Here is a 24,905-nt window from a genome sequence, read left to right as displayed (position 1 = left end):
AACCGTCTCTTTTAGAGACTTAAATGACAATCTGATTGGACGATGAGTTTCTGTATTGTCTAAACAGGACAGGAAGACAAACACACACACATATACACCCCACCCCCACACACCGGCACACATATGCCAAAGGACAAACATATAAATACACCCCCACCACCACACACTGGCACACACAAGCCAAAGGACAAACACACACATATACACCCCACCCCACCCCACCCCACACACTGGCACACACAAGCCAACGGAAAGAGATAATGGCGGTTATGGAAGATTGTCAACATCATTTATTTCTTTGCTAACTGTATACCTTTACATATACATATAATAGTCCACACCCAATGACGAGTTAGTCCATCGGCGTGGCAGTGAAGGCACAACGTGTAATAATTATTTTCTCTATTTAACCACTGAAATAAAGTTTGATCGGTATGTCTTTGAATTTACACAGGAAATCCAACGGAATGTTAATACTGTCGCTATGCAGTCTAATCAATTGTCGACATTAAAATACATAAAAATAATACTCTTCTATATATAACCTAGACGACTACTGCAGCTGCTGAATACACAACAACAAATGATGTGTTTACCCACATTTGTCGCAATGGTAACGGTCACGTGACAGTCATTTTGCTATCAACCTCTCAGTATATAAGTTTGATAGGGCTACCAAATACTTAATAGCGCCCTCATTAATCATCTGGTATTATTTTTGTCAGAACTTTCTCCCAATGCAAATCCATCTTCGAAGCCATATTCTGTATGTAGTCAACACCCGAAGACGGACAAATTCGAGTGTGTTCGACCATCTCCAGCTAGCAGGCAATGTTATTTTGATTTACTATACCGGTTTCCTGTAAAGAAGTCATATAACAAATAAATACACTTTGTATATAATATTGCATATTGCCTTATTATACTAGCATTATACTTAAACTTAAAGGACGGGCATGTGACGATTTCATAAACATTAGTGATAATCGTTGCCCTCACAGTCAATTGTACAAAGGACAATTATAGTGTTATAGTACGGTCCAGGTCCATTTAGGTGTTTTAACAGGACACTTTTGGGGTAACCGGTACCATCTGTTATTTTCTACGAGGCGAAGCCAAGGACAAAATAATTGATGGTTACTCCAAGAGAATTCTGTCAAACCAACGTAATGGGAGAGAGCCTGTACTACAACAAAGTTATACTTCAACGTCGACGACTGTTATTATCTGCATCTCTGTTATGTTACCCAGTATAATTATTTATTCACTATAGAAACCCTATTCCGCACATAGCAGCCATATAATCTGACGTTGGCCCCAAAAGTTCAGTATTAAATCAATTAAATTGGCAAGGACTCATATTATAACAGAGTTATCTTTCCAATTACATGTTGTATTTACATTTTTTCCTGCAGAGAATATCAACATTTTCGCTTGGGTTATTAACAAATGCTATATAAATGTACCCTTTCAGCACACATCATCTAGTAGTGAAGTCGTCATATGACATGTCTTTAGATATAAAGGTACAGATATATAGGCACTGTTTTCGAGACCAGGTATAGATGAGGGTTTACACACACACACACACACACACACACACACACACACACACACACACACACATACACACAGATACACACATACATACACACACGCACATACACACACACATACACACATACACACACAGATACATACATACACACACATACATACATACACACACACACACACACACACACACACACACTTTACTGGAAAACAGGTGCAAAGACGGTCTTGGGCGTGGTAGCATCTGTGTTTAGGAGTTAACTGACAGTTGCAGTACGACAGTTGTTAACAGCTGCAGATTGTAGACCGTGTCTTTGAAATGGTTAACAACATTGAGGACACATTCATTGATGATTAACGAATTTGTAGACGATTTCTTTGTGTAAAACTGAGCACAGTTGAAATAATAGGAACGAGACGGAGAGTAGTATAATAATGGAATAAAAACTTCAAAATCAGAATAAAAGTTTGTATATTTTGAGATATTGTATTGTCATTATAAAATGAAACTAGCATATTAACATGTTGATGATGCAAAGATTATCATTAGATTTTGGTGAATCATTCCCGCCATCTTTTTTTACGACTATTGGTAACTGTGTCATGAATTTGTAATTACTGTGTTTGGGTTCAATATACCATGTATAGTTATGAACGTCATGGAAATGAAAGAAGGGACACTAAACTTTAACTTGACTGACATCTCCAGACATACTATAACTTTATAAATTTCCAAAATGTGAAAGAAATACCTAACATATTGTATCTCAAACAACAAGTCATTACGAGTTTAGTGACCAACGTGTACATGTAATATGTCACGAGGATAGTGTCAGAAGCCCGGCACTTTCATTGTTCAAAATGATAACACTGGATGAAGTATGTGATATTGAGTCATAGTCTATCAAATATGATCTTTTATCGACCGATTATCCACAAATTTTAGTTACATTTTTATGTAATTGTTCATAACTATCATATTAAATTAAATTCGGAAAGGTTGGCATGGTGCCAAATAGGGGTACATTTAACGAATCAATAATTAAATGTTTAGCAGACGACAATGAACGAAAATGTTAACTTGACTAAAAATCTTCATGTCACATATTTTCTTTTTGTATGTTATGTTATGTGTAAATGGTTGGTTGGTTGGTTGGTTGTTTGTTTTTTGTTTGTAATTTTTCGTTTCCATAGTACAGACACGTTGTTGACATCTCTGAGACAACTTGACAGTTTGTATTGAAATCTAGTCGGCACCTTTCATTTTTTAAATCCATGCTAATGTCCAAAAATGAGACTTTTTATTGATCAATATTTTATCAAATACGCATTAGGTATATTTATCTCAAACTGTCCATTAGTAAAGGTCAGAGAGTCATCATAATTTATTTTCAACCGTCAGTGTATAAAACAGGGTGTTTCGTCGGTATGTGTTACCAAGGACTAGATATATGCTTGATTTGCTGTGTACACGTACAATATAAGGATGTATTATATTTACCGTTATATGTGGTGTTGTTTGGTGCTTCGTGTCCACGCAGAGTTCTAACATACGCCATGATATGGTTGACGCCATTAATAGCATCACTAACTCCCCTGATTTGACACATTGGACGAAGGAGATATTTTATCAGTATCCCGAGTAGTTTCCACTGTACGATGAATGTAAAAAACAGATTTAACAATGTGAAAAACTGGCATTTGCTCTAAGATCTCTACGTTGGATCCAAAGGATGCAGTTCAAGTTGATACTATTCTGTACAAGCATTCTGATAAACGTGCACCCCCCCCCCCCACATACTACAAAAGCTATAACGTTCAACGCCTGTTAACACTATCACAACTTCTGAAAAACTTTGAAACAAAGAAACGCTGGACAGGCTGATGAAATCATACGAAAATCTGGTCAGGAATTCTGCTAAAATATATTTATATCACACAGCCAATTTGAAGATCAAATGTATTTTGTAGATGTGGACTCACCAAAACTCTGAGTAATACATTAAGATAAATAAGTAAAACCATCCACACAATAACATTAACAAGACTGGTAACCAGCACAAGAAGACCGACACTAGTACTATTCATAAAGACTTCAATGCAGTTTAGAATAACTACGATGAAAGGACAGAACAGCAGAGACAACACCATCTGAAAATATAAAAGTTAAACAAAAATGAATTTGATTAGACACAGTGGAACCATCATATTGTTTGGTTTGGAAATCATTTATGGATTCCTATTGTTTCGTTATTAATTCATAACGAATAAGTGAAAACATGTCGACCCAAAATTAGCTATCTCGCATATCTATTTTTGTAGTTGATGGGACTAGAGTTTTATCGTCGTCGTCGTCGTCGTCGTCGTCGTCGTCGTCGTCGTCGTTGTTGTTGTTGTTGTTGTTGTTGTTGTTGTTGTTGTTGTTCTTTTTAGCACAACTGATGAACTGGGGTAGTGCTATAATATAAGCAATGGTGAAATGTCTGTCTGTCTGTCTGTCTGTCTGTCTGTCTGTCTGTCTGTCTGTCTGTCCGTAAACTTATAGAAGGAAAAGTATTGAAATGAAAATGATCGCATCAGAAATGTGCATTTCATCATTATTACGTTATTTAATCTCGATAAATTGTTGAGCCATAGGCTCTTCCTATACAATGTCAAGAACATTTTCTGCAGATATTGTTCAAGATTTTTGACACAATTGGCCCTACCAACCATGACCATGTCCTTAGCAACAGTCAAATTATGTATATGCAAAGATAACAATGATGGATGGGTAAGTGGATGAACATTTAACAAATGTATTTTGACACAAGTGGCCACTGATCACCATTGACTCCTTCAATGTGATGCAATGCAAGTATTAAATATTTTAGATCGACGATTTGATATTGTCAGTTTATACTGTGTATATTATTACGTCATAATACTTGCTGTCAACAATGAAACTATCGAATTAAATTCTGGGATCATTGACAACATGTTATCAAATAAAAGATTATGTAATAATAAAATGGAGATGTAATAAAACAGATGTAGGGCGGATTTTAGGATAACGTTTGCTGGGTAGTTTTTACTTCCCCATATATATACACTGTATAGTGATGGTGGTCTGGGTATATACATTTTAAAGTCAGCTACTCGGAAACGCATCATGTGTGAACCGTGTCAATTTGACCACCTACATTTTAAGAATTATATTTCCGTCAATACTGTGGCCTTCAATAAGTCTTACGTACATTGTAGCTTTGCACTCAATAGTTCTTGACTAAGGTAAAATACCTGACAGAGGTGGTTGGCTACAAATTACAAAAACAATCGACCACCCCTACGATGGACTTACCAACGGAATGAAAAAGTTTCCAACCGAGATGGTGCTTTCCTCCCTCAGTGAGAACTTCTCCTCTAGTGCCAACTGTAGCAAACCCGTCACAAACCATAGTACAGTAAGTTTGTAGAACCCCAAACGTAAAAGTCGACGAACACCGCTTTCTACTGATAGACGGGTACGTTCGACAAGCCCCTTCTTCTCTTCCATGGCTGTACATCTGTGTTCTACCTCATCTCTTTATGTTATGATACGTCTGCTGATCCGTGTCAACGATACCCGCCCTCAGTTATTCACTAGAAGGGAGTATAAATATAACGTATAGAAAACAATAGGATGTTGAAAGGTACATGTACTAATTACTATGCAATATCGATTAGAGAAACCATAGAAGTGCCACGGAGAAACCAAATGTCAACATATGAACACCACTATAGCGTTGTGTACTACAATTAAAACTACGTGTTCGAATACATTTCATTGGCGAGCACATGTCTGATTTTGTAGTAAGTTACTAATTGATTTCACGACCATGGATTTATAAGTTGTACAATGTTACTCACTTCCTTAAAAAAATCTGTTCAAAACAACTCCACGGTATCCGGTATATTGACTTGGAATATGTCGTCGGGTTGTAAATAATCAGTGTCGACCAATAGTCACACAGCTGTTATTCGCTAATCAATATTGACAATAAAATTATTACACGTAAAATTCAAATTACCACAACATTACGATAACACAGAGGCACTGCCCCCTGCGGCCCCTAGAATCTGGTTACTAGTCACGTATTAAACATTATGTACGCTATGTGCATATAGCGATATTTATAAACTGAGCGAAGTCCGCCTTGGGTGACACCCTCACACTAACATACTAGTAGTATAGCCTTTGACATATCATTACATATGATATAGATGGTTAGAAGGTATAAACGTATCAAACCCACCTGAACACTCTGCTAAATATAATAACACCAGCCCTGAATAATACTAGTTCCGTACTATATCGCTGCTTCGTGAACTTTGACCTGTAACCCTTCACGGATGGGCAGTTACGTCATCATACGGACGTGGGGACAGTATTGTCGTGACACCGTGATATTGAACGCCACTGTTAAATTTTATAAATTTCTTCGGTGAAGAATTTAATTAAACGATGATGCCCCATCTATCTGGTTAATTATTGAATATTTTATTTGAGTATTTCTAAATTGTCAGAATTTAATAGCGGAATTATCGCTCAGCATAGCCATGTTTGTATTTCGTATTCAGTTTAGTTTATAAAGATTTCCTTTTTTGTAATAATAGCACTGATAAGGGGGTAATCTCTTGAAACAACTCTATTCAAAAAAACCAAGAGGAAGTGTTTACAACCGTGACAACTGTGACCTTCATATAGTGATGTCATCGATCTGTCAGTTCATGCCCCAATCATTTGATATTTACAGGAAAACTGGTATGCTTATTTAAAGAGAGACGCATCAACGGCGCACCCGACGGGGTGGGGTGGGGGTGGGGGTACGCCCATTGAAAACATGGGTCGACTTTACATCTGAAAATTGAAAATACTCTAATCATGGGGTAACATAGGAAACGTCTTGATGCTTTAGAAAGACCTTTACAGTATCGGAATAAAGGTATAAACTATGACCGAATGATCGTGATTATAAATACATAACAATGGTATATTTTTGGATTAAACGTGCCTGGATAGATGTTCAAGTTGATATTACAGGAAACTGGTATGCTTTATAAAAGAGGCGTATCAACAGCGAATTTTGGCAGCACACCCCGTCTGAAATATTGAGGAGTAACCCCCCCCCCCATTCATCACCATATTGAATTCTAAAATGGCTCAACTTGATGATTGTGTATCAATTTACCTCTATGGCACGTCGATCAATCCCTCTCAGAGGAGGACGGTGAGGGCAGAGTGACACGACAAATCTTGCAGTAAGATTTGTACGATGATCCGCCATTTTTTTCCTCGATTTTTGTGTGAGAATATGTTGGCGTTTTCTTGAACACATTTTAAAGTAACAGCAAAGTTTTTAAAATTATATTTCCAAGGGGAATAATACCGTAAGTATTCGTAAACCATTTATTATTAATCCACTATTACAATACGCTGTTTGAGGTAAATTGTACTTCATTTGCATATCTCGAATATTCACATCTTTACAAAATATGAAAAATACATCTCAGATACTTGAAATATTGCGTAGATTAAAAAGGAAACAACCAAACGGAATCTGTTTGATATACTCGACTCTACAAATCTAGTCTTCGACTGTGACTTTTCTTTGTTGGTGTAAGTGTTCGATAGTCTGTAAATATAAACACGTGAGATGTCAGTTAGTGACAGTATATACCGTATAGAGTTGAGAGGATTGAACTTTGAAGTATGTACTGCTATGGAAAACAAGTTATCAACAAACTTTGATAAACACAAAGTAAACCTATTGTTGCAACATGTTGATATAAGCTATCAATTACCTGTTGATGCAATTACATTCACATGAGGGTGGCGTTTCTGATGACAGATTTTCCTCAAGTGGCCCCAGAGTGTTACACCATCTTAGGTTACTATATTTACATAACCACAGTACTGCTATAACCCACTTTGTGTAATTTACAACATATAACAACATTAGTTTTAGTCTATCTTAGATTGCTGGTAGCTTGTTTTCCGTCGTAGTATGCCCATAGAAGTAAATTTGCAGAGGAAGCCAAAGAAGAGGATTATTCTTCGAAAATTCATGGAACTGAAACTACTTTCAATAGAATAGTTGTAGAATTATATATTATATTTATTAATTTAATTTTCAAATTATTAGAATGGTACGTACTTTTAAATTAATGTTCATATTATCATTAGACTAGCTTTTGAAAAAACAACAACAATGTATAGCACGTGCAATTTGAGATACACTATACATGTATTACCTGCATCTTTAGAATTCACAACTTCTATGTGTGACGTCATGATTTGCTATTCTTGGTATGTGATGTACCATTGCGTTCAAATATCAATTTCTATATAGGGAGAGAGAGACAGAGACAGAGATGGGTACACATAAAGTAAAACAAAATTCAACTTGTTATGACTAAAGTGTGAATCCGGTATGAGTGTTGTATTATCTTTGGATAACCTTATACCCCGACTTTTTTACTATTTGTGTTATAATATTTCATTTATGATTATGGTAATATGCTCCTTAAGATCTGAATATCAAATGTACAGTACATACATTCATAGAGTTACCATGGTGACGGACATGACATGCCCTGCCTCTTGAATAACTATTACCATCATATGTTAATTTCAATGAACAGCACAATACTCGGCAAAATGTATCCAAAATTTACAAATGTGAACATTATTTGTACTACAATGAAAACTACATCTCAGTTTTAAGTTGAGAAAAAATGTATAACCAAATAAGGAAAAAGGGAAACACTTTACATAGAACAACATAAAATATACGATACTCTTATAACCCAGCATGCAACACAAATCAAAGCAAAACACACCTGTATACATCTCACAGTAACACGCCTAGCTCATGGTTTGAAAAACATGATACTCACCAAAATACCGGTCAATTTAACACGGCATAGGTATGCCAAAGTTAACATTGGGTATGTAGATACTCACCAAAATACCGGTCAATTTAACACGGCCTAGGTATGCCAAAGTTAACATTGGATATGTAGAAACAGCCCATAGAGACGCATTTACAAATATCAATACGATTATGGTGTAATCGGTGTCTGGTGAGTCAAAGTCTGTCGGCTGTAGCACAACAACTCCTAAAAGGACCATTGGCATCAAAACAGTCACTACGGTCTGTGTCAAAAAGATAGTTCAAATTTTAAAAACAAGTTAGAGAGACATTAACGGTACATTGAATAGCGATTAGACATAGGTTCTATGATATACGAAATGCTATTTTATTCGTGAAAGTATTTATAGTGAGAACATTGTATTGCGATTTCCCAAGCGCTCCTGGTTATCATATTTTCTCCAAGATTAATTCCAAGTAAGATAGTTAGATTTTTAGATTTATTCAGTTGGCAATAAAATATAGTACAGAATACTGGTAAGCATTTGTACTGCCGTGACATGACTAAACTTTCACATTGGTATTGTAAATTGTTATTCTAAACAATTATTGTTACGTAGCAGAACACTTGTAGCATAAAATGAATACTTACCAGTAGCCTTGTAACCCATAGCGTTAGAAAGGATATCGCTTTCCTTGATGCTTTGGATAGTCCCTTGCCTCCTCGTTTGTCTCCAATCCACTGGTGTAGCAATGACATTAGTACCAAGGCCATAATCTAAAAGTATGAAAAACAAACAGAATTCACCAACTGCTACATGAATCCAATCACATACTAGTCTGTAAGGTACGACGTGTCAGCCGTGTCGTGCGAAGTATGGTTAGGACTAGCTGCAATAATTGTGGCGTCTTGCTGCGGTTTTGAGGGGTTTTTTTCGTCTGTTTTGGTGACTTTTTAAGTTTTAGTTAGGTGCGGGTTAAACACTAAAACTTAAAAAGTCACCAAAACAGACGAAAAAACCCTCAAAACCATAGCAAGACGCTACAATTATTGCAGCTAGGTTAGGACTGAATGACACGACGTATACTGCAGTCTAATGTATGACTTTCGCAATTCGACCAAGTCTGACCACAGACGTTGAAGTCTTTCTCCAACGTATATGGTCCGACTCAATGATTTGACATCAATACATGAAACCATTCCATCTGAAACATAAATTGACTAAAATCTTACTAATATTGTTATATTTTCTTTGCATAATTATCATTTTTAAGTTAACATTTCAATTGCCTGGTAAGATAAATATTTTGAATTCAGCATTGATGTTAGTAAGATTTGTGTCATCATTCCAGACGATGCCCTATTTCAGGTGAGATCATTTTCATTTACATGGCAACTACGAGTTGCTACTGGTGACAATTGTAACCATGACAGTGTACGCTACACATACAAGTAATAAGGACAAGATTTATTGGTATATTAGTCGACATTTGATAGCGAGTTAAATTTTCTGTGTATAAGATGCTTATATACGACATCCATGATTGGAATCGAGCGCCACAGAAGTCTACTATCATTTTCATAAAAACGTCAAAATGTATACTTACAGCGGGCAAATAAATGGTCCCCAGTAACTTAGCATATGAACTGTCATAGGACTGATAGGAATGGACGAAGATTGCTGCACCTAGCACAGGGCAAATTATCGCAATAACTACGAAACAGATACTTTCAAAATTAAAGTACTTCCGTGTGAATGAGTGAACTGCTTTTTCTGCCCAGATTGACAATTCTTCTACCGACATAGCTGACATTGATTGAGATTTCTTGGGTCGTTTTTTCCTCCGTGGCATATCCTCACCAACTCGTCGACGTCTCATTTTGCAGCTTTCAAAGTCTTTATGTGGTAGCAAATGCGTGTCTGTGGCAACAACAATAGAAATAAATTATTTAAAAAACATTACAATACAAAGTGAAACGTTAATTGATTGAACAGATCGATTTGTATGTTACCTTTCACCGTTGAACCTGTAAAGCTTTTGCGGTTTGTGACAAAAAGTCAGTCTCCTAGTTTATACAAAAAAACTGGTCGGAACGACACAACGTACTAGTACCACCTTACAGTCTAGACTTCTCCCCCAAATCTCTCTCTCTCTCTCTCTCTCTCTCTCTCTCTCTCTCTCTCTCTCTCTCTCTCTCTCTCTCTCTCTCTCTCTCTCTCTCTCTCTCTCTCTCTCTCTCTCTCTCTCTCTCTCTCATATTTCTCGCTTTCTCGCGCGCTCTTTCTTCAACACACACACACACACAAATACATACATACATACATACATACATACATACATACACACACACACATACACACACACACACACACACACACACACACACACACACACACACACACATTTATCCCATGTTTAAACCAGCTGAAATAGCAAATTGAAATACTAGTCGTCAATATGTTTGTTTGATCGCCGACATCTCTACTCCAATTTAAAAACACGATATCGCGCTATATATGACACCTGAACATGAAACACACCGAGGGAGCAAAGTTCACCTGCGTTGCTAATACGATTAACATGTTTGCTGTACATTAGAATTCATTCTTCCAACATACATATACGTAAAGGAGGCCATCGAAACATTTTAAACATCGAAACGCTTTCATTAAAGAATTTGTGACCTTGAATAATTAAACAAGGTTGCTTTCCATTTAGCGTTATGTATCTATGTGAACAAGGTGATCATATAGACGCATTCGACCATTTACATGGCTTCGACACAATGAACGGCCATATTCTGTCGTCAGAATTTGCTAAAAGCCTTGGTTGTAGATGAAGCATCAGAGATACGCACCTTTTCTGTGTCTGGACTCAGGTTTGGATTATATTCTGTGAATTCGTGTCAGCATTTACGTTGACGTTGCGCTGTATACGTTGTTGTGTGAAATGGTGTACTAAGCATTGAACCGTGTCGTTGTGACCCGAGTGACCCTTAAGACAATACCAGGTGATACATGTGTACGCTTGTGTCTACTATTGAAGATTAAACTGATATTAAGTACTGTATGGCTTTATAATTATATATCAACGAATGATCGCATGTTTTGTATTTGTTCTATGTATGCAAAATAAACGTCATTATTATGTATTTGCGTCAGGTTGTCACATCACTAGAGAAAAAGAAAATTGCAATTGAACACGATTGTATGTATGTATGTATGTATGTATGTATGTATGTATGTATGTATGTATGTATGTATGTATGTATGTATGTATGTATGTATGTATGTATGTATGTATGTATGTTTGTATGTATGTATGTATGTATGTATGTATGTATGTATGTATGTATGTATGTATGTATGTATGTATGTATGTATGTATGTATGTATGTATGTATGTATGTATGTATGTCTGTCTGTCTGTCTGTCTTTCTGTCTGTCCCCTACATTATTCAATACTTATCAAATAAAACCCCAACCAGTGTTCGGAAAGCAATTAAAACGTCTATTCACATCATCTCTGTGACCAAATAATTGCAGTAAATGACGTTACTATCGAGTCATTCGTACTCACTCGGATACAATGTTCAGAGCACGGCCTGTATGTTCTATTTTAAGCATGAAGGTTCTCCCATAGTAAAATCGATGTACCGAAAATAATTTATTCACACGGGAGTTGGAAAATTAAAAAAACCCAAAACTAATGAAATTAGCCACCCGTTTCATTAATCTCGTGTAACCTTTTGCATTAATAGTAATATTACCCGTTTGCGTGACCCTTAACTATTACATGTAATTAAATATTTTGTATATTATACTGACATATACATGACACTGCCGATCATTATCTTTTAGTTGTATCCAATATATAACATACCTCCAGATTCTAAAAAAAATTCTCTATATGTGGCAAAATTAGTTATTGGGAGCAACAAAAGTTATCGATGAACCATCCCCGAGATCGAGACCCACTGGATGTGGAACAGCCTACATGTAGATCGATGATACCCGATTCAGTTTACTGATTACCGTAAGTGGTTAATAAACAATCAGGTTAATCTGATATCGAAGGATTCCGACCCCGTGACGTAGTCGTTAGGCTCTGTTCATCTGACATCACATAGTGTCTTCGTCACATAGAGAATGCGTGTTCATATTACTGACTTTGAACCACGATCTGGCTTTTCTGTTTTCTGAGATTCATACATCTGAGATTCATACAATATTTAGGAACTACTCAAGGTAAGTTATGAGTTATAATTTCAATTTATATTAATTTCAAAAGATTGTCAACCTGTTTGATTAAAAAGATATTTGTTATGTTTATGCTGTCCAATGTCGTAACGGCCCACATTCACGACCATTTGCCATGAGAGGAGACTTTACAGTGTTCTTTCCCATCATAAAAAATCTCGCATGACCATGTTTAGCCATAGTAATATACGTAATTCACTCTATTGGGTAAACTTGTATGCTGATCGACCTGTTTCTGAGATGGCCAACCATAGAGGAACTGATCTTATATAATGTTTCATTATGAGTTCGAGCGATATCATTTTTTTTTCATTTACGCAACTTAAAATGCTTACTAAACGGTGTCAAACTCTAACGAGTGTACATCAGCTCAGAGGGGAAATATACACTAAAAGTCACTTTTTTTACCGTATAACGGTATATGAGACGCAAATATGGCTATCTTTAAACTATGAAATGTTGTTTCCAGGATCAAAGTAAAATGGAAGAGTTATGGACACATTATCAGAATATGTTAGATCTATATCGTAGTTGACTTTATTAATAGTTAACTTCTCAATGATGAGATGACAGTAGGCATATTTAGATATTAAGTAAACCAATATCCCTACCGGGGTCCCTGCATACACTAGGCCTTCACTGATAGTCTACCTGTAGACTTGACAACGGCTATCGCTGCACTATTCCGCTATCCTAACTGACAATTTTGATTTTTTGCTCCGTTTTCCGTTCTCGTTTATAGTGAACGGAGCAAAAATTCAAACATTCGAAATGTTAGTTAGGATAGCGGAATAGTTTAGCGATAGCCGTTGTCAAGTCTACAGGTAGGCTACAGTTATGATCATGGTGGAATAGTGTAGCGATAGCCGTTCTCAAGTCTACAGGTAGGTTACAGTCATGATAGCGGAATAGTTGAATAGTGTAGTGATAGTCGTTGTCAAGTCTACAGGTAGGCTACAGTTATGGTAGGTTACCGTTCACACTCACACTCACACCCTGCAGGTCACATAGGTAGGTTACCATTCACACTCACGGCACACTACAGGTCACATATGTAGGTTACCATTCACACTCACACCCTGCAGGTCACACAGATAGGTTGCATTCACACTCACACCTTGCAGGTCACATAGGTAGGTTACCATTGTGGCTGATACACATACTAATTCCTGCACACTGAGAAATAAATCAACATATTCAAGGAAATCCAAATCCACGTGGTCTGTTTCGCCAGGCTACATACAGGCTACAAAATTTCAAACATATTACACTCTCTTATTTACTTTGATAAGGGACAAGTTGTGTCACTATGGCAACTAGGGATCCTACACCAATCGAACAGCCTGATTACGAAAGTGGGTATCAAGGTGCACCTCCACCAACATATGGTGGTGGACAACCATATCTCGGCTACAACTATGGACAGCAACCAATGTATGGACAAGGCTATGGTAAGTTACAACAGAACGCAGCACAGCACAGCACAGCACAGCACAACACAGCACAGGAAAGCACAACACAACACAACACAACACAACACAACACAACACAACACAACACAACACAACACAACACAACACAACATAACACAACGTTTGAATTGTACCTGTCTTTTTGCTGTATCTATATTTCTGTTAGCTCTATGTACTACCAAACCAGAGTGACCAAAGAATATCATTTAGGCAGCACAATGTTTTTAACGTCTCACTAAAGGATTTTTGTCACAAATTATATAAAACAAAACGCAGACACCGATGGCGAGCAAGAATATAACTTATGCATTCTATGTCGCTGTGGACAAATCAACATCACTGTCGGAAGATTCAAAACAAAAATGGTGATTTGTTTTAACAGTATTACATTTTCATGTACATGTGTGCCATCAGTGCCTGTTTTGTCATGAAATGTAAAACCACCACTAGGCACTAGTATGAAACTCTATTGTCTTTCTGGTTTGGTAGTACCTTACTCTAATAATAATATATTCAATTTTGGTGTACACGCCACAGGTTTGACTTTAAATACTTTTTGTTGTAAGAATAAATTGGATAGTATTTCTGTGGAATAAATAAGTGTAAACCTACACATGAAATGAATGAATGAAACTGAAAATTATCATATTGAACACATATTGCCTGGCCATGAGGGCTATAGCACCCGTTTATTACACCTGAGGGACTGTGAGTTCCCAGAATCACATGATGCTATTTCCCGAGGCCAAAGGCTGATGTGATTCTGGTAACTCACAGTCACGAGGGGATAATGAACGGGTGCTATAGCCCGAATATAGGCCAGGCAATATGTGTTTTATAATATACCTCATGCTGTGAACTCGCGGTGGCAGACGACATCGTCAGAAGCTGCCATTTTGACCTGCTGTGAACGCGCGGTGGTCACGTGACCATGTAAAAGTTGATGGAACTATTTCCCGGAAATAGTCATTCTATTTTCCTATCACGTGACTGATTCTAGCGAATCATGGCACAGCATTATCACTATATATATATATATATATATATATATATATATATATATATATATATATATATATATATATATATATATATATATATAATATATATCGTCAAATCTTAGAAGAATTTTTACTTGTTTAAGGAAATCTGTTTTCTAAACTTGTAGCCATGGCCACTGGGGCTTTATTTGTTAATGGTAAAAGTATTTTAAAGACTTCTTATACATATATTTTATTTCAAACTTAATGTTCATGTAGGGTATACAGATCCTCAGCAGGCCCCATACCCAATCCAGTACCCACCACTCTCTACAAATAACGACCAGCCACAGACGTATGAGATGCCGCCGATAGTGTTGCCCCAGCCACCTCCTGAAGACGGCACTGCTGTTGACGTTCGAGTTGATGAACCTAACGGAGGACAAGGTGTAGATGAGGAGGGGGGATTCAGTGCGGCAGATACGTTCTCTGATAAAACTGTTAGAAGAACATTCATAAGAAAGGTAAAGTCTCGTTACATAAGATCTGCACGATAAAGATAATAGGTTGTACGTTCAAGTTCAGCTGGGCTAGTTCGTGAGAGTAACATGTCCAATATCAGGGACCGGTCATTTGTAACTAGTGGGTGGGGGCCTCAAATATGCTCTGTTGTTTTAGTGTGAGTCTGATAACTGAGAATTGCGATGGTTTTTAAAAATTTGGTTGGCTGGCTATGAGCTAACTGTTGCCTGTAATGGCAATACTACCAACTGGAAAGAAATTTTTCATCATTTATTTTTTAATCAATATATTCTACTAACCGACATGCGCAGACGAGTACACTTTCAAAGGAGGAAAGAAAGAAAGTAAAAGTGATTCATTACTCTGTGACACAATTATAGAGTAAGAATATTTCGTTATAATTATTGTAGCCTTCATTTCATTCATATTGTACAGGTCTATATAACCCTTACAATTCAGTTACTCGTCACCTTTGGGATTGTTTGTATATTTACATTTGTGTAAGTATTTCTTTACCATTTTTATTCTTTGTTAATTGTAAATCGACCTGAATATAAAAATAGATGTATTTTTTGACACGATTCCTAGATTATCCATCGTCCAATTAAGATGGTTGTTTTTCGAAAAGGAGTTCACACGTTCTTAAAAATCTCCAATTCTCATAGAAATCTGTGTGTAACTAACTTGTAGTAAGTACTGTTATCGCTTGAATTAAAAAGAAGTCCTTCTACACTTGACATATGTTTGGTCATTTTTGGGGATTTCCTGCAAGGGTTAATTGGAAACTCTCTGATGATGACATTCTATGGCCATTTCCGACAGTCTCTTTGTCATGACAAATAGTATAAAGTATCAAGTATCAAATAGATACAAAAAAACTGTTATCATGGCATTTGAAATACGAAATGTGGACGTTGGTGGCGCTGCTATATTCTACTTCCCTAAACGACTGTATCTTTAAAACAGTTCCAATTCCATTTGGATTATGTCAGCATGTTGATGTATCGTTTATTTCAGACCAGAAGTCAAAACATGGGTGCAAGCTAACACTGGATTTTACATCGCGTCTTAGTAAGTATTGATGTACACATTTCATAATCCATTTAAATATCCATTTAAAACAAAACACAACACAGTACAATACAATACAATACAACACAACACAACACAACACAACACAACACAACACAACACAACACAACACATCACAACACATCACAACACAACACAACACAACACAACACATCACAACACAACACAACACATCACAACACAACACATCACAACACAACACAACACAACACAAAGTACACAGCACAACACAACACAACACAACACAACATAACATAACATAACATAACATAACATAACACAACATAACATAACATAACACCTTCAGTTTTTCTTCTTTTTTCTTTCAGCGTTGTTTTCCTCGTCGTTTACATCATCTTAGCCTGCGTTGTATCACTGCGCAGAAGACACCCAATAAACATCATAATGTTAGGTATACTGGTAAGTCTGTGGTTCTACATATTGGAAATGCGGAGGTGACTTTGAAATTTGACTTGGTTGTGTGACTAGACTGTAGGATACGCCATGTCGCTCCGCCCTCACCAGCCTCTGCCGCTCTCCTCTGTGGGAGGGGTTGAGCGGTGTGTGAGGGCGCCCCGTCACGGCGTACCTTACAGACTATCAATCTACGTGTACTACATGGAATATAGTTAGTATAGTAATATAATTAATACTACGTGGAAAATTAAAATTGCAGAATGATTATTCCAAAATTATAACGGAATTTGTGAAACTTAGAATTCTAATCTCTGATGCATTATTATTCTCTTTACAGACATTGTCACTTAGCTATATGACTGGCACCATTGCAAGGTATTGTGGTCATAATTTCATATACTTCTGGAACTTATATCACCCAAATTAAAAGAGAGAATGAGAGAGAGAGAGAGAGAGAGATAGAGAGAGAGAGAGAGAGAGAGAGAGAGAGAGAGAGAGAGAGAGAGAGAGAGAGAGGGGGGGGGGCATGTCAGTAAACTGACAGCAAGACCAATTTTTTAATAGAGACGGCGACAGACAGAAGGAAAAACCCAAAAAGACAGATTTAGAAGAATGAAAGGACACAGAGAGACGAGATAGACTTGAAATATAAGAGTTTAAAGAAGAGAGTGTTTATCATTCTCGCAAATCAGGGTTTTCTTCCGCGACACTGCGACACGGGCGTCTTGGACGGTGCCGTAAAAGAGGCTACGGTTTACGACGATGGGGTTTATGGGTAGATGGACGGTGCCGTAAAAGAGGCTACGGTTTACGACGATGGGGTTTATGGGTAGAAGGACAAGAGGAATGAAAAGACAGAATAGAAGGAAAAATAGAACATTTATTTTTGAAAGTCAGAGGAACTGTTTTCATCTCCTAAAGGTTCATTCAAGAGAAACTTTGAAAGCGATATTTCATTTTCATTGTTTTTTGACTTTTATTATGTTTGGTTTATTGACAGTTATTACGACAGTAAAGCTGTAGTTATATGCATCTTTATAACACTGGTAAGAAACTCATGATATCTTTGTAAGTCGATTTCACGATGTCAATCAAATGGAAGAAGTTGTCACAAATTACTTTATTTTAAAATTTAATATTGGATGACTAACTGTCAGAGATGCATTGTGAAAATTATTGTTAGTGGTACACATACGTTTTCAGGTTTAATGGATTCAGATGAATCAGAAATGATAAAATAAATCTCGCATTATTTAATCGATTCTAAATCTGATTAAAATCCGATGTAGATGTCGGCTAATCGTGCATTGCTATCTTACCAGGCTAAAAATGTAAACATGTACTACGAAGGTCAATTCAAGCTAAATAACGAAGGTAAGATAGCAATGAATGATTAGCCGACATCTACATCGGATTTTAATCAGATTGATTGATTCTTTAATTTAATTTATTAAAAAAAAATACATTTGAGAGATGTTCATGTGGTTTGTTCACTAGGGCGTCTGTATCGGAGTCACAATTTTCTGCATGCAGACAAAGTTTGACTTTACAAAGCTCATAGGCGTGGCTTTTATGTTGGGTCTGGCTCTTCTGCTCTTCGGATTTCTGTCTATCTTCACGTGGCGGAATATTTCAGATACCCTCATTGGTTTCGTTGCGGCCCTTCTTTTCGTTTTGGTAAGAAACACTTTATTAATCATCAAAACAGTATATAGTCTAGAGGGCTATCCGTTGGGTTTGAATCTGAAGATATCTTTACACGTACCTCGTCTAGCTTAGTCTGTAAGCAACGCCGTGACGGGGCGCCCTCAAACATCGGCCAACCCCTAGAGGAGGCCGGTGAGGGCGAAACGTCACGACGTATCTTACAGTCTACGTCTAGCTCAATGACACATGGATGACTCCAGGATGACGTGTTGAGATGAAGTTCAAATTCTAACGAATCAATCCACATAGTAATTAACATAATGCCCATGCCTTAGTTCAGTATTTTGAGATGCTTCCCTCGGGTCGCAGGTATCGAATTTTATCCTTGAGAACACGTCGTGCTCGGCTCAGTTACGTACCTTCTGCCATCAGAATACTTAACCAGAGAATGTAAGAAGTAAAGGAATGTGAATGTTTTTATGTAGTCTTTTACACAGTTTTTATTGTCTTCGTACTTTTGTTGTTCTTAGTACTACTTTAATGTGTAAGATTATATGTATGCTTTTCTGTGTTGTTGCAAGACAAATTTCCCCGTGAGGGATAATAAAGTAATAATAATAATAATAATAATAATAATAATAATAATGTCTTTGGTGAGTAAAGAGATCTTCAGATTCAACCGAACGGATAGCCTTTTAGACTAAAATAGAATAAAATACGTGTAAGTTTTGCTGTACTGACAGATTCAGAAGGTGACGTATATGACTCCCGGTATGAGACATGAATGAAATATGTTACAAATTTCATCTTTTCGAAATGACTGGTAATAGAAAGGAATATATTTGCCGGGCAAACAAAAATATCTACGCTGATCACTGAAATTAAACTTGCGCTTACAAAATATTTTGAAATATTGAGCTAAATATTATTTTTGCCTACGATTCAATACAAATATTATAATTGCATTTTGGATCTGATACAGAGACAAACAAAAACAGACCACATCTATCTCGACTCAACGGCTTCGTAAAACGACTTGGATATTCTTCCGGATTTTTAACCACATCTGTATTTAGTACTGAGAATAAATTACATGTTACTTGTTGTCAGACAGTTTTGTACTTGATTGTGAAGATTTTTTTTTCATTTATCTTTCAGTGGTTAGCCATTGATACTCAGATGATATTAGGAGGAAAGAAGTTTGAATATAGTCCAGAAGAATACGTGTTTGCTGCAATGAACCTCTACATCGATATTGTGTATATATTTCTTATTATATTGGCTTTGGTTGGCAAGGGCTAGACGTGAGCGATTCGACGTTGATGGCGCCCTAACCTTACCAACGCTTCTCATCAGCAAATCTCGTCAGTTTAAGCATAGACCCTACGGTTTAACCTCTTGGTGTAAAACATTTCAGAGTAGTTAGCTGTGCCCGTTGTCATGGGAAGATAATAATATTTATCTTTGTGTAAATCTCTGAAATTAGAAACTATAGGAAGATTTTAAAGACAAAAACATATTCCACCTATAAAATTCCAAGATATTGTATTTCACATAATTCATAATACAGTATTATTCTAATCAAGATATGTAATATATGAATTTTTGTATATGTAAAACAATGTATATTCAACACACCTGATGTTAAAATGGACAGTTGACAGTTGTAAATAATACTAAATGTGGTGTGATGTGCACTATTTCTATGTTAACTTAAACATGTATATTAACTGCAGTATTCACACACACACATAAACATATACATACATACATACATACATACATATATCCATACATACATATATATACATACATACATGCACATACATACATACATACATACATACATACATGCATACATACACACACACACATATATATACATACATACATACATACACACACATATACATACATACATACACACATATACATACATACATGCACACATACATACATACATACATACATACACACATATACATACATACATACATACATACATACATACATACATACATACATACATACATACATACATACATACATACATACATACATACATACATGCATACATACACACACATATACATACACACACAGAGACACTATTCAACATTGCATTATAACTTTGCTATATAACATATCAGTTTCAGGGGGTTATGTCTTCAATGGAGTCTTGTTCAATTGCCAACAGGGACAAGTAACACAATATGTAGTATTTGGTGTTAAATCAACAGTTGTATATTATAAACAAAATCACAACATTAAACAGCACAATTGGAATTTTGATAAGGGTACCACTCTCTCAGACAAACTCTTACCTTCTTGACTGACAAGGGTCAAAATAAGATAAACTTCATATCATTAACACTTCTAGATAACATGGTAATCATGAGAAAAACAAAAACGATTCACAGAATACATTTATTAAATAATTTACATTTTTATACTATTTCATTTATATTGCAAAAAAAGAAGCATACAGAAATGCACAAGGAAAATACACTATTCTGCATATGTTGTGTTTTGACTTTGGCAGTAGCACTAACATAGAATATAAAACAAAACCACTTATATTTGTGTATGCAAATGTTAATTAAATAATCTATTAGGAATAAAGGCTTGATAAAAAGGTGACAAATATTTGGTCTCATATTTTTTTCTATGATACTACACATTTATTCTCTGTAGCATTCATATACATTTATACTTAGGAGGCCATCTTAGATTCCATGAGGTCAAAGGTCACTGGATAACACGCTGCTGGCTGACTTCGTAAGATGTCAAAATGATAGAGTTGTCAATTAGTTTTAAAAACATATAAAGCTTCATACATTTATTGAGGCATCATCATACACCACAAACAATATGATCAACATCTCAGACCACTAATGATCTTTTTAGTGCTCTGAGTCAACATGAACTCTGTAAACATTTGAACTTTGACACTGCATGGCATTGTGGGAGATTTCAACATGGCCACCAAAATATAAACTTGCACATATTTCCATAATGTTGAGACACAAAAAGCCTGTGCTGATACAAGGATTTCGTGAGCAGTCTTTGATTTAAGTAATTGTCACAATCTACAGAACAAGCATGACAGGTTGCAGCTTTAAGTATGGTACAACACAAAAGAACAAGTACTATAAATTTTCAGCATTTTAGTACAATTAATGACTATACGTATACCCTCTCACAACTTCATAACTCAGATATCAATTTGTTCTTTGCAACCAGCAACTTACTGTAGTAGTACCATTGTGTTATGATAATATATGTTACATCTTTGAGTAAATTCTAACCATAAATTTTGAAAACTACACTATCAATTGGTCTCATGGGTGATACATAAACACTAGTAGAATTTGAGATTTCTTTGCAATGAAAATGTGTAGTTGTTCAGATCATGGAAGTATTCCATGTTCAGATACATTAAGACTTTATCCAAATGTTTATTATGTTTTGTAAACAGAAACATTCTCTGGATGTAAGGCAAATAAACACATAATGCTATCATCATGCTACATACGAATTTTTGTTTTTGTTTTCCAAAATCATTAGGGTACCTGTAATCTTGAAGGACTAACGCTATTACACTATTTCAGCTATCCTAACTGTAGCCTACCTGTAGACTTGAAGGACTAACACTACTACACTATTTCAGTTAGGATAGCTGAAATAGTGTAGTAGTGTTAGTCTTCAAGTCTACAGGTAGGCTACAGTTAGGATAGCTGAAATAGTGTAGTAGTGTTAGTCCTTCAAGTCTACAGGTAGGCTACAGTTAGGATAGCTGAAATAGTGTAGTAGTGTTAGTCCTTCAAGTCTACAGGTAGGCTACAGTTCGAATTGCTGAAATAGTGTAGTAGCATTAGTCCTTCAAGTCTACAGGTAGGCTACAGTTAGGATAGCTGAAATAGTGAAGTAGTGTTAGTCCTTCAAGACTACAGGTAGGCTACAGTTAGGATAGCTGAAATAGTGTAGTAGCGTTTAGTCCTTCAAGATTACAGGTAGGCTACAGTTAGGATAGCTGAAATAGTGTAGTAGCGTTTAGTCCTTCAAGATTACAGGTAGGCTACAAAAATATGAAATACTGTTGAAATAATAAAGTACTTATGTTTTTTATATATTTTATAAGAGACAGTACTAAATTAACATTTGACAACAATGAACATTGCAATGAAATGTGGCAGAATCTAATAATTTACTCTCTGGGGCAATTCAAATATAATAGAGATATTTTCAGTTAGGGTAAGTAAGTAATGCATTAGTACTAGACATCACAACTATGTCATGTGACTTTGAATTCAGACATACCACTTCAGCAAGTAGCTCTAAACTATACATTTTTTTTTTCACCTGACACACTAAGAAAACAAAATTCTGTTTAATTTCTGAAGTACATCATTTCTTTGTGTACTTCAATCTCTGGCATACATCCACTAAATTTCCATGTTACTAGTAAATTTCATGTGAATCAAAATAATAAGTTCATTACAATAAATACCAAATTCTCATCCATATGACCACTGTAATGTTCATACATGTAGACTATTTAATCATACATATATTATACTAGTAAAGATTCGTGTTGTGATATCACTTAGTCTTTCCAACAAATTCCTCAGAGTTGTATGCCAAGTTCTTATGAAACTTTGTTTACAGTTCCACAGTGCTACCGGAAATGTTTCAGAATTCATATGGTTGAGTTTCATTGACTGTAAGGTTTTCACCTTTGCATTGAATTGTTCTATTTTGATACTAATTATACATCTTTCTAAAATCTGGAACCAACTTTTCAAGAACAGGAAGATTTTGTACTACATACGTTTTACTCACACACACACACTAGGTTGACTTACCATGATTAGAGGTTAGAGGTTAAAGGTTAAAGTTAAAAGATCAATGACAAGAAAATGACAATGTAAATATCTGTAGGTTCTCTAAAACAAATACAAAGTTTGGTCTAACACATAATTACAAAACATTATTTTACATAGGTGGTACTTTCCATCTGACTTGGCCTAAACTGAAAGCTGTAAATAATAAAGTGTCTATTTGTACATTGCACAGGCACTGTCTAATAAATTCTGTTTCTTTATGTATGTGGGGAAAAAACATCTTTTCCTGAGGTTGTATTTGATATGTTTATGGTTTTGTCCCTTGGTTATCACTCAATATCATTTATATGTTGTGTCTTGCTATGATTTCTAAATAGTTTTATAATGTCTTTGAGTCTAACTACTCTGTTGATCAGTTTGATGGAATGAAATAATATTATTTGAGATGAACTTTTAAATATGATCTGATTTTAATTATTGATATTGGGCGATAACTGATTATCATATTCCCATGCTGGGACTTTTCAGAAAACATTGAAACTTTACCTTTAGAGGTGTCACATGAATTCACCAGGATTTCTTTGGTATGGTATTGATACATCAGTATTTTTGTTAAGATTTAAAAGTAGGTAAGTCTTAAGCCTCGAATCCATGTCATGGTGATTTTGAATATTGATTTCTCCATGGGGATATAATGAATTCAAACCCCCATTCGCATAGGTTCCAGGCTAGTACGTCTTAACCTGACTTTTAACAAGATTTCCAATCACTATCAGTGTTTTTGCTAAGATTATAAAGTAGGGCTCATCTACACGATGCCCTTGAACGTTTTACTTTGGGTCCCTTCCTGTGTTTTCATTGATATCAGAAGATAGGTAAAATCTACTTGACTTCCTCAAGGATTTTACTGGGGTTCACTCCCTACATTGTTTTTGTTGACATCATCAGCATTAGGTAGTAAAATTTAGCAGTGACTTGCCTTGGTGTTTCACTTGGGTTCCCACAAAAATGATTTTTGTGGGAACCCAAGTGAAACACCAAGGCAAGTCACTGCTAAATTTTACTACCTAATGCTGATGATGTCAACAAAAACAATGTAGGGAGTGAAACAGGTATCATGCCACTGTGCAGTGTATTTTCCATGTATAAATCTATGAAAGTTTCACCTGATTTCATTCTCTATCATCGAGGTTCCAAAATCTTAGCAAAAACACAGTACTTG

At 35.9% G+C, this 24,905-nt stretch overlaps 3 protein-coding genes across 6 annotated transcripts; 1 reads left to right on the top strand and 2 right to left on the bottom strand.

Annotated features, from left to right (window-relative positions):
- Positions 1–283: 283 nt before the first annotated feature.
- LOC144447580 (uncharacterized) lies at positions 284–5,910 on the bottom strand. 2 transcript variants are annotated; one of them, XM_078137654.1, is made up of 5 exons: positions 5,829–5,910; positions 4,895–5,175; positions 3,538–3,705; positions 3,056–3,206; positions 284–860 (listed from the first exon to the last, which is right to left on the bottom strand). In XM_078137654.1, the coding sequence occupies exons 2-5, from the start codon at positions 5,087–5,089 to the stop codon at positions 835–837; spliced, it is 540 nt and encodes a 179-aa protein (XP_077993780.1). In that variant the 5' UTR covers positions 5,090–5,175; positions 5,829–5,910; the 3' UTR covers positions 284–834. The 2 variants fall into 2 exon arrangements, with proteins under 2 accessions (XP_077993780.1, XP_077993781.1); XM_078137655.1 differs by lacking the exon at positions 5,829–5,910 and adding an exon at positions 5,443–5,737.
- Positions 5,911–7,151: 1,241 nt separating this feature from the next.
- LOC144447823 (uncharacterized) lies at positions 7,152–15,073 on the bottom strand. 3 transcript variants are annotated; one of them, XM_078137930.1, is made up of 6 exons: positions 15,028–15,073; positions 10,056–10,369; positions 9,100–9,225; positions 8,540–8,731; positions 7,828–7,917; positions 7,152–7,208 (listed from the first exon to the last, which is right to left on the bottom strand). In XM_078137930.1, exons 2-5 carry the CDS (start codon positions 10,326–10,328, stop codon positions 7,864–7,866), a joined length of 645 nt encoding a protein of 214 aa, XP_077994056.1. In that variant the 5' UTR covers positions 10,329–10,369; positions 15,028–15,073; the 3' UTR covers positions 7,152–7,208; positions 7,828–7,863. The 3 variants fall into 3 exon arrangements, with proteins under 3 accessions (XP_077994056.1, XP_077994054.1, XP_077994055.1); XM_078137928.1 differs by lacking the exon at positions 15,028–15,073 and adding an exon at positions 11,308–11,398; XM_078137929.1 differs by lacking the exon at positions 15,028–15,073 and adding an exon at positions 10,462–10,597.
- Positions 14,019–20,141, top strand: LOC144447660 (protein lifeguard 2-like). The gene is made up of 9 exons (XM_078137737.1): positions 14,019–14,160; positions 15,441–15,685; positions 16,119–16,183; positions 16,701–16,754; positions 17,105–17,195; positions 17,530–17,567; positions 18,193–18,238; positions 18,690–18,869; positions 19,998–20,141. Exons 1-9 carry the CDS (start codon positions 14,019–14,021, stop codon positions 20,139–20,141), a joined length of 1,005 nt encoding a protein of 334 aa, XP_077993863.1.
- The last annotated feature ends 4,764 nt before the right edge of the window (positions 20,142–24,905 follow it).

This window comes from Glandiceps talaboti, chromosome 16, assembly GCF_964340395.1.
Source record: "Glandiceps talaboti chromosome 16, keGlaTala1.1, whole genome shotgun sequence".
NCBI lineage: Eukaryota > Metazoa > Hemichordata > Enteropneusta > Spengelidae > Glandiceps > Glandiceps talaboti.
Note: the sequence above shows the minus strand (reverse complement) of the source record. Positions and strands in the feature narration are given on the sequence as shown.

Coding starts and splice junctions, on each gene's coding strand:
- LOC144447580 (XM_078137654.1), bottom strand. CDS start 5,089: ATGGAAGAGAAGAAGGGGCTTGTCGAACGTACCCGTCTATCAGTAGAA. Junction 3,207..3,537: donor ATGTATTACTCAGAGTTTTG/GTGAGTCCACAT, acceptor TTCATCGTACAG/TGGAAACTACTCGGGATACT. Junction 861..3,055: donor AAACAACACCACATATAACG/GTAAATATAATA, acceptor ACTTCTTTACAG/GAAACCGGTATAGTAAATCA.
- LOC144447823 (XM_078137930.1), bottom strand. CDS start 10,328: ATGAGACGTCGACGAGTTGGTGAGGATATGCCACGGAGGAAAAAACGA. Junction 9,226..10,055: donor GGACCATTTATTTGCCCGCT/GTAAGTATACAT, acceptor TCATACTTTTAG/ATTATGGCCTTGGTACTAAT. Junction 8,732..9,099: donor TATGGGTTACAAGGCTACTG/GTAAGTATTCAT, acceptor TTTTTGACACAG/ACCGTAGTGACTGTTTTGAT.
- LOC144447660 (XM_078137737.1), top strand. CDS start 14,019: ATGGCAACTAGGGATCCTACACCAATCGAACAGCCTGATTACGAAAGT. Junction 18,239..18,689: donor TATGCATCTTTATAACACTG/GTAAGAAACTCA, acceptor TTTGTTCACTAG/GGCGTCTGTATCGGAGTCAC. Junction 18,870..19,997: donor CGGCCCTTCTTTTCGTTTTG/GTAAGAAACACT, acceptor TTTATCTTTCAG/TGGTTAGCCATTGATACTCA.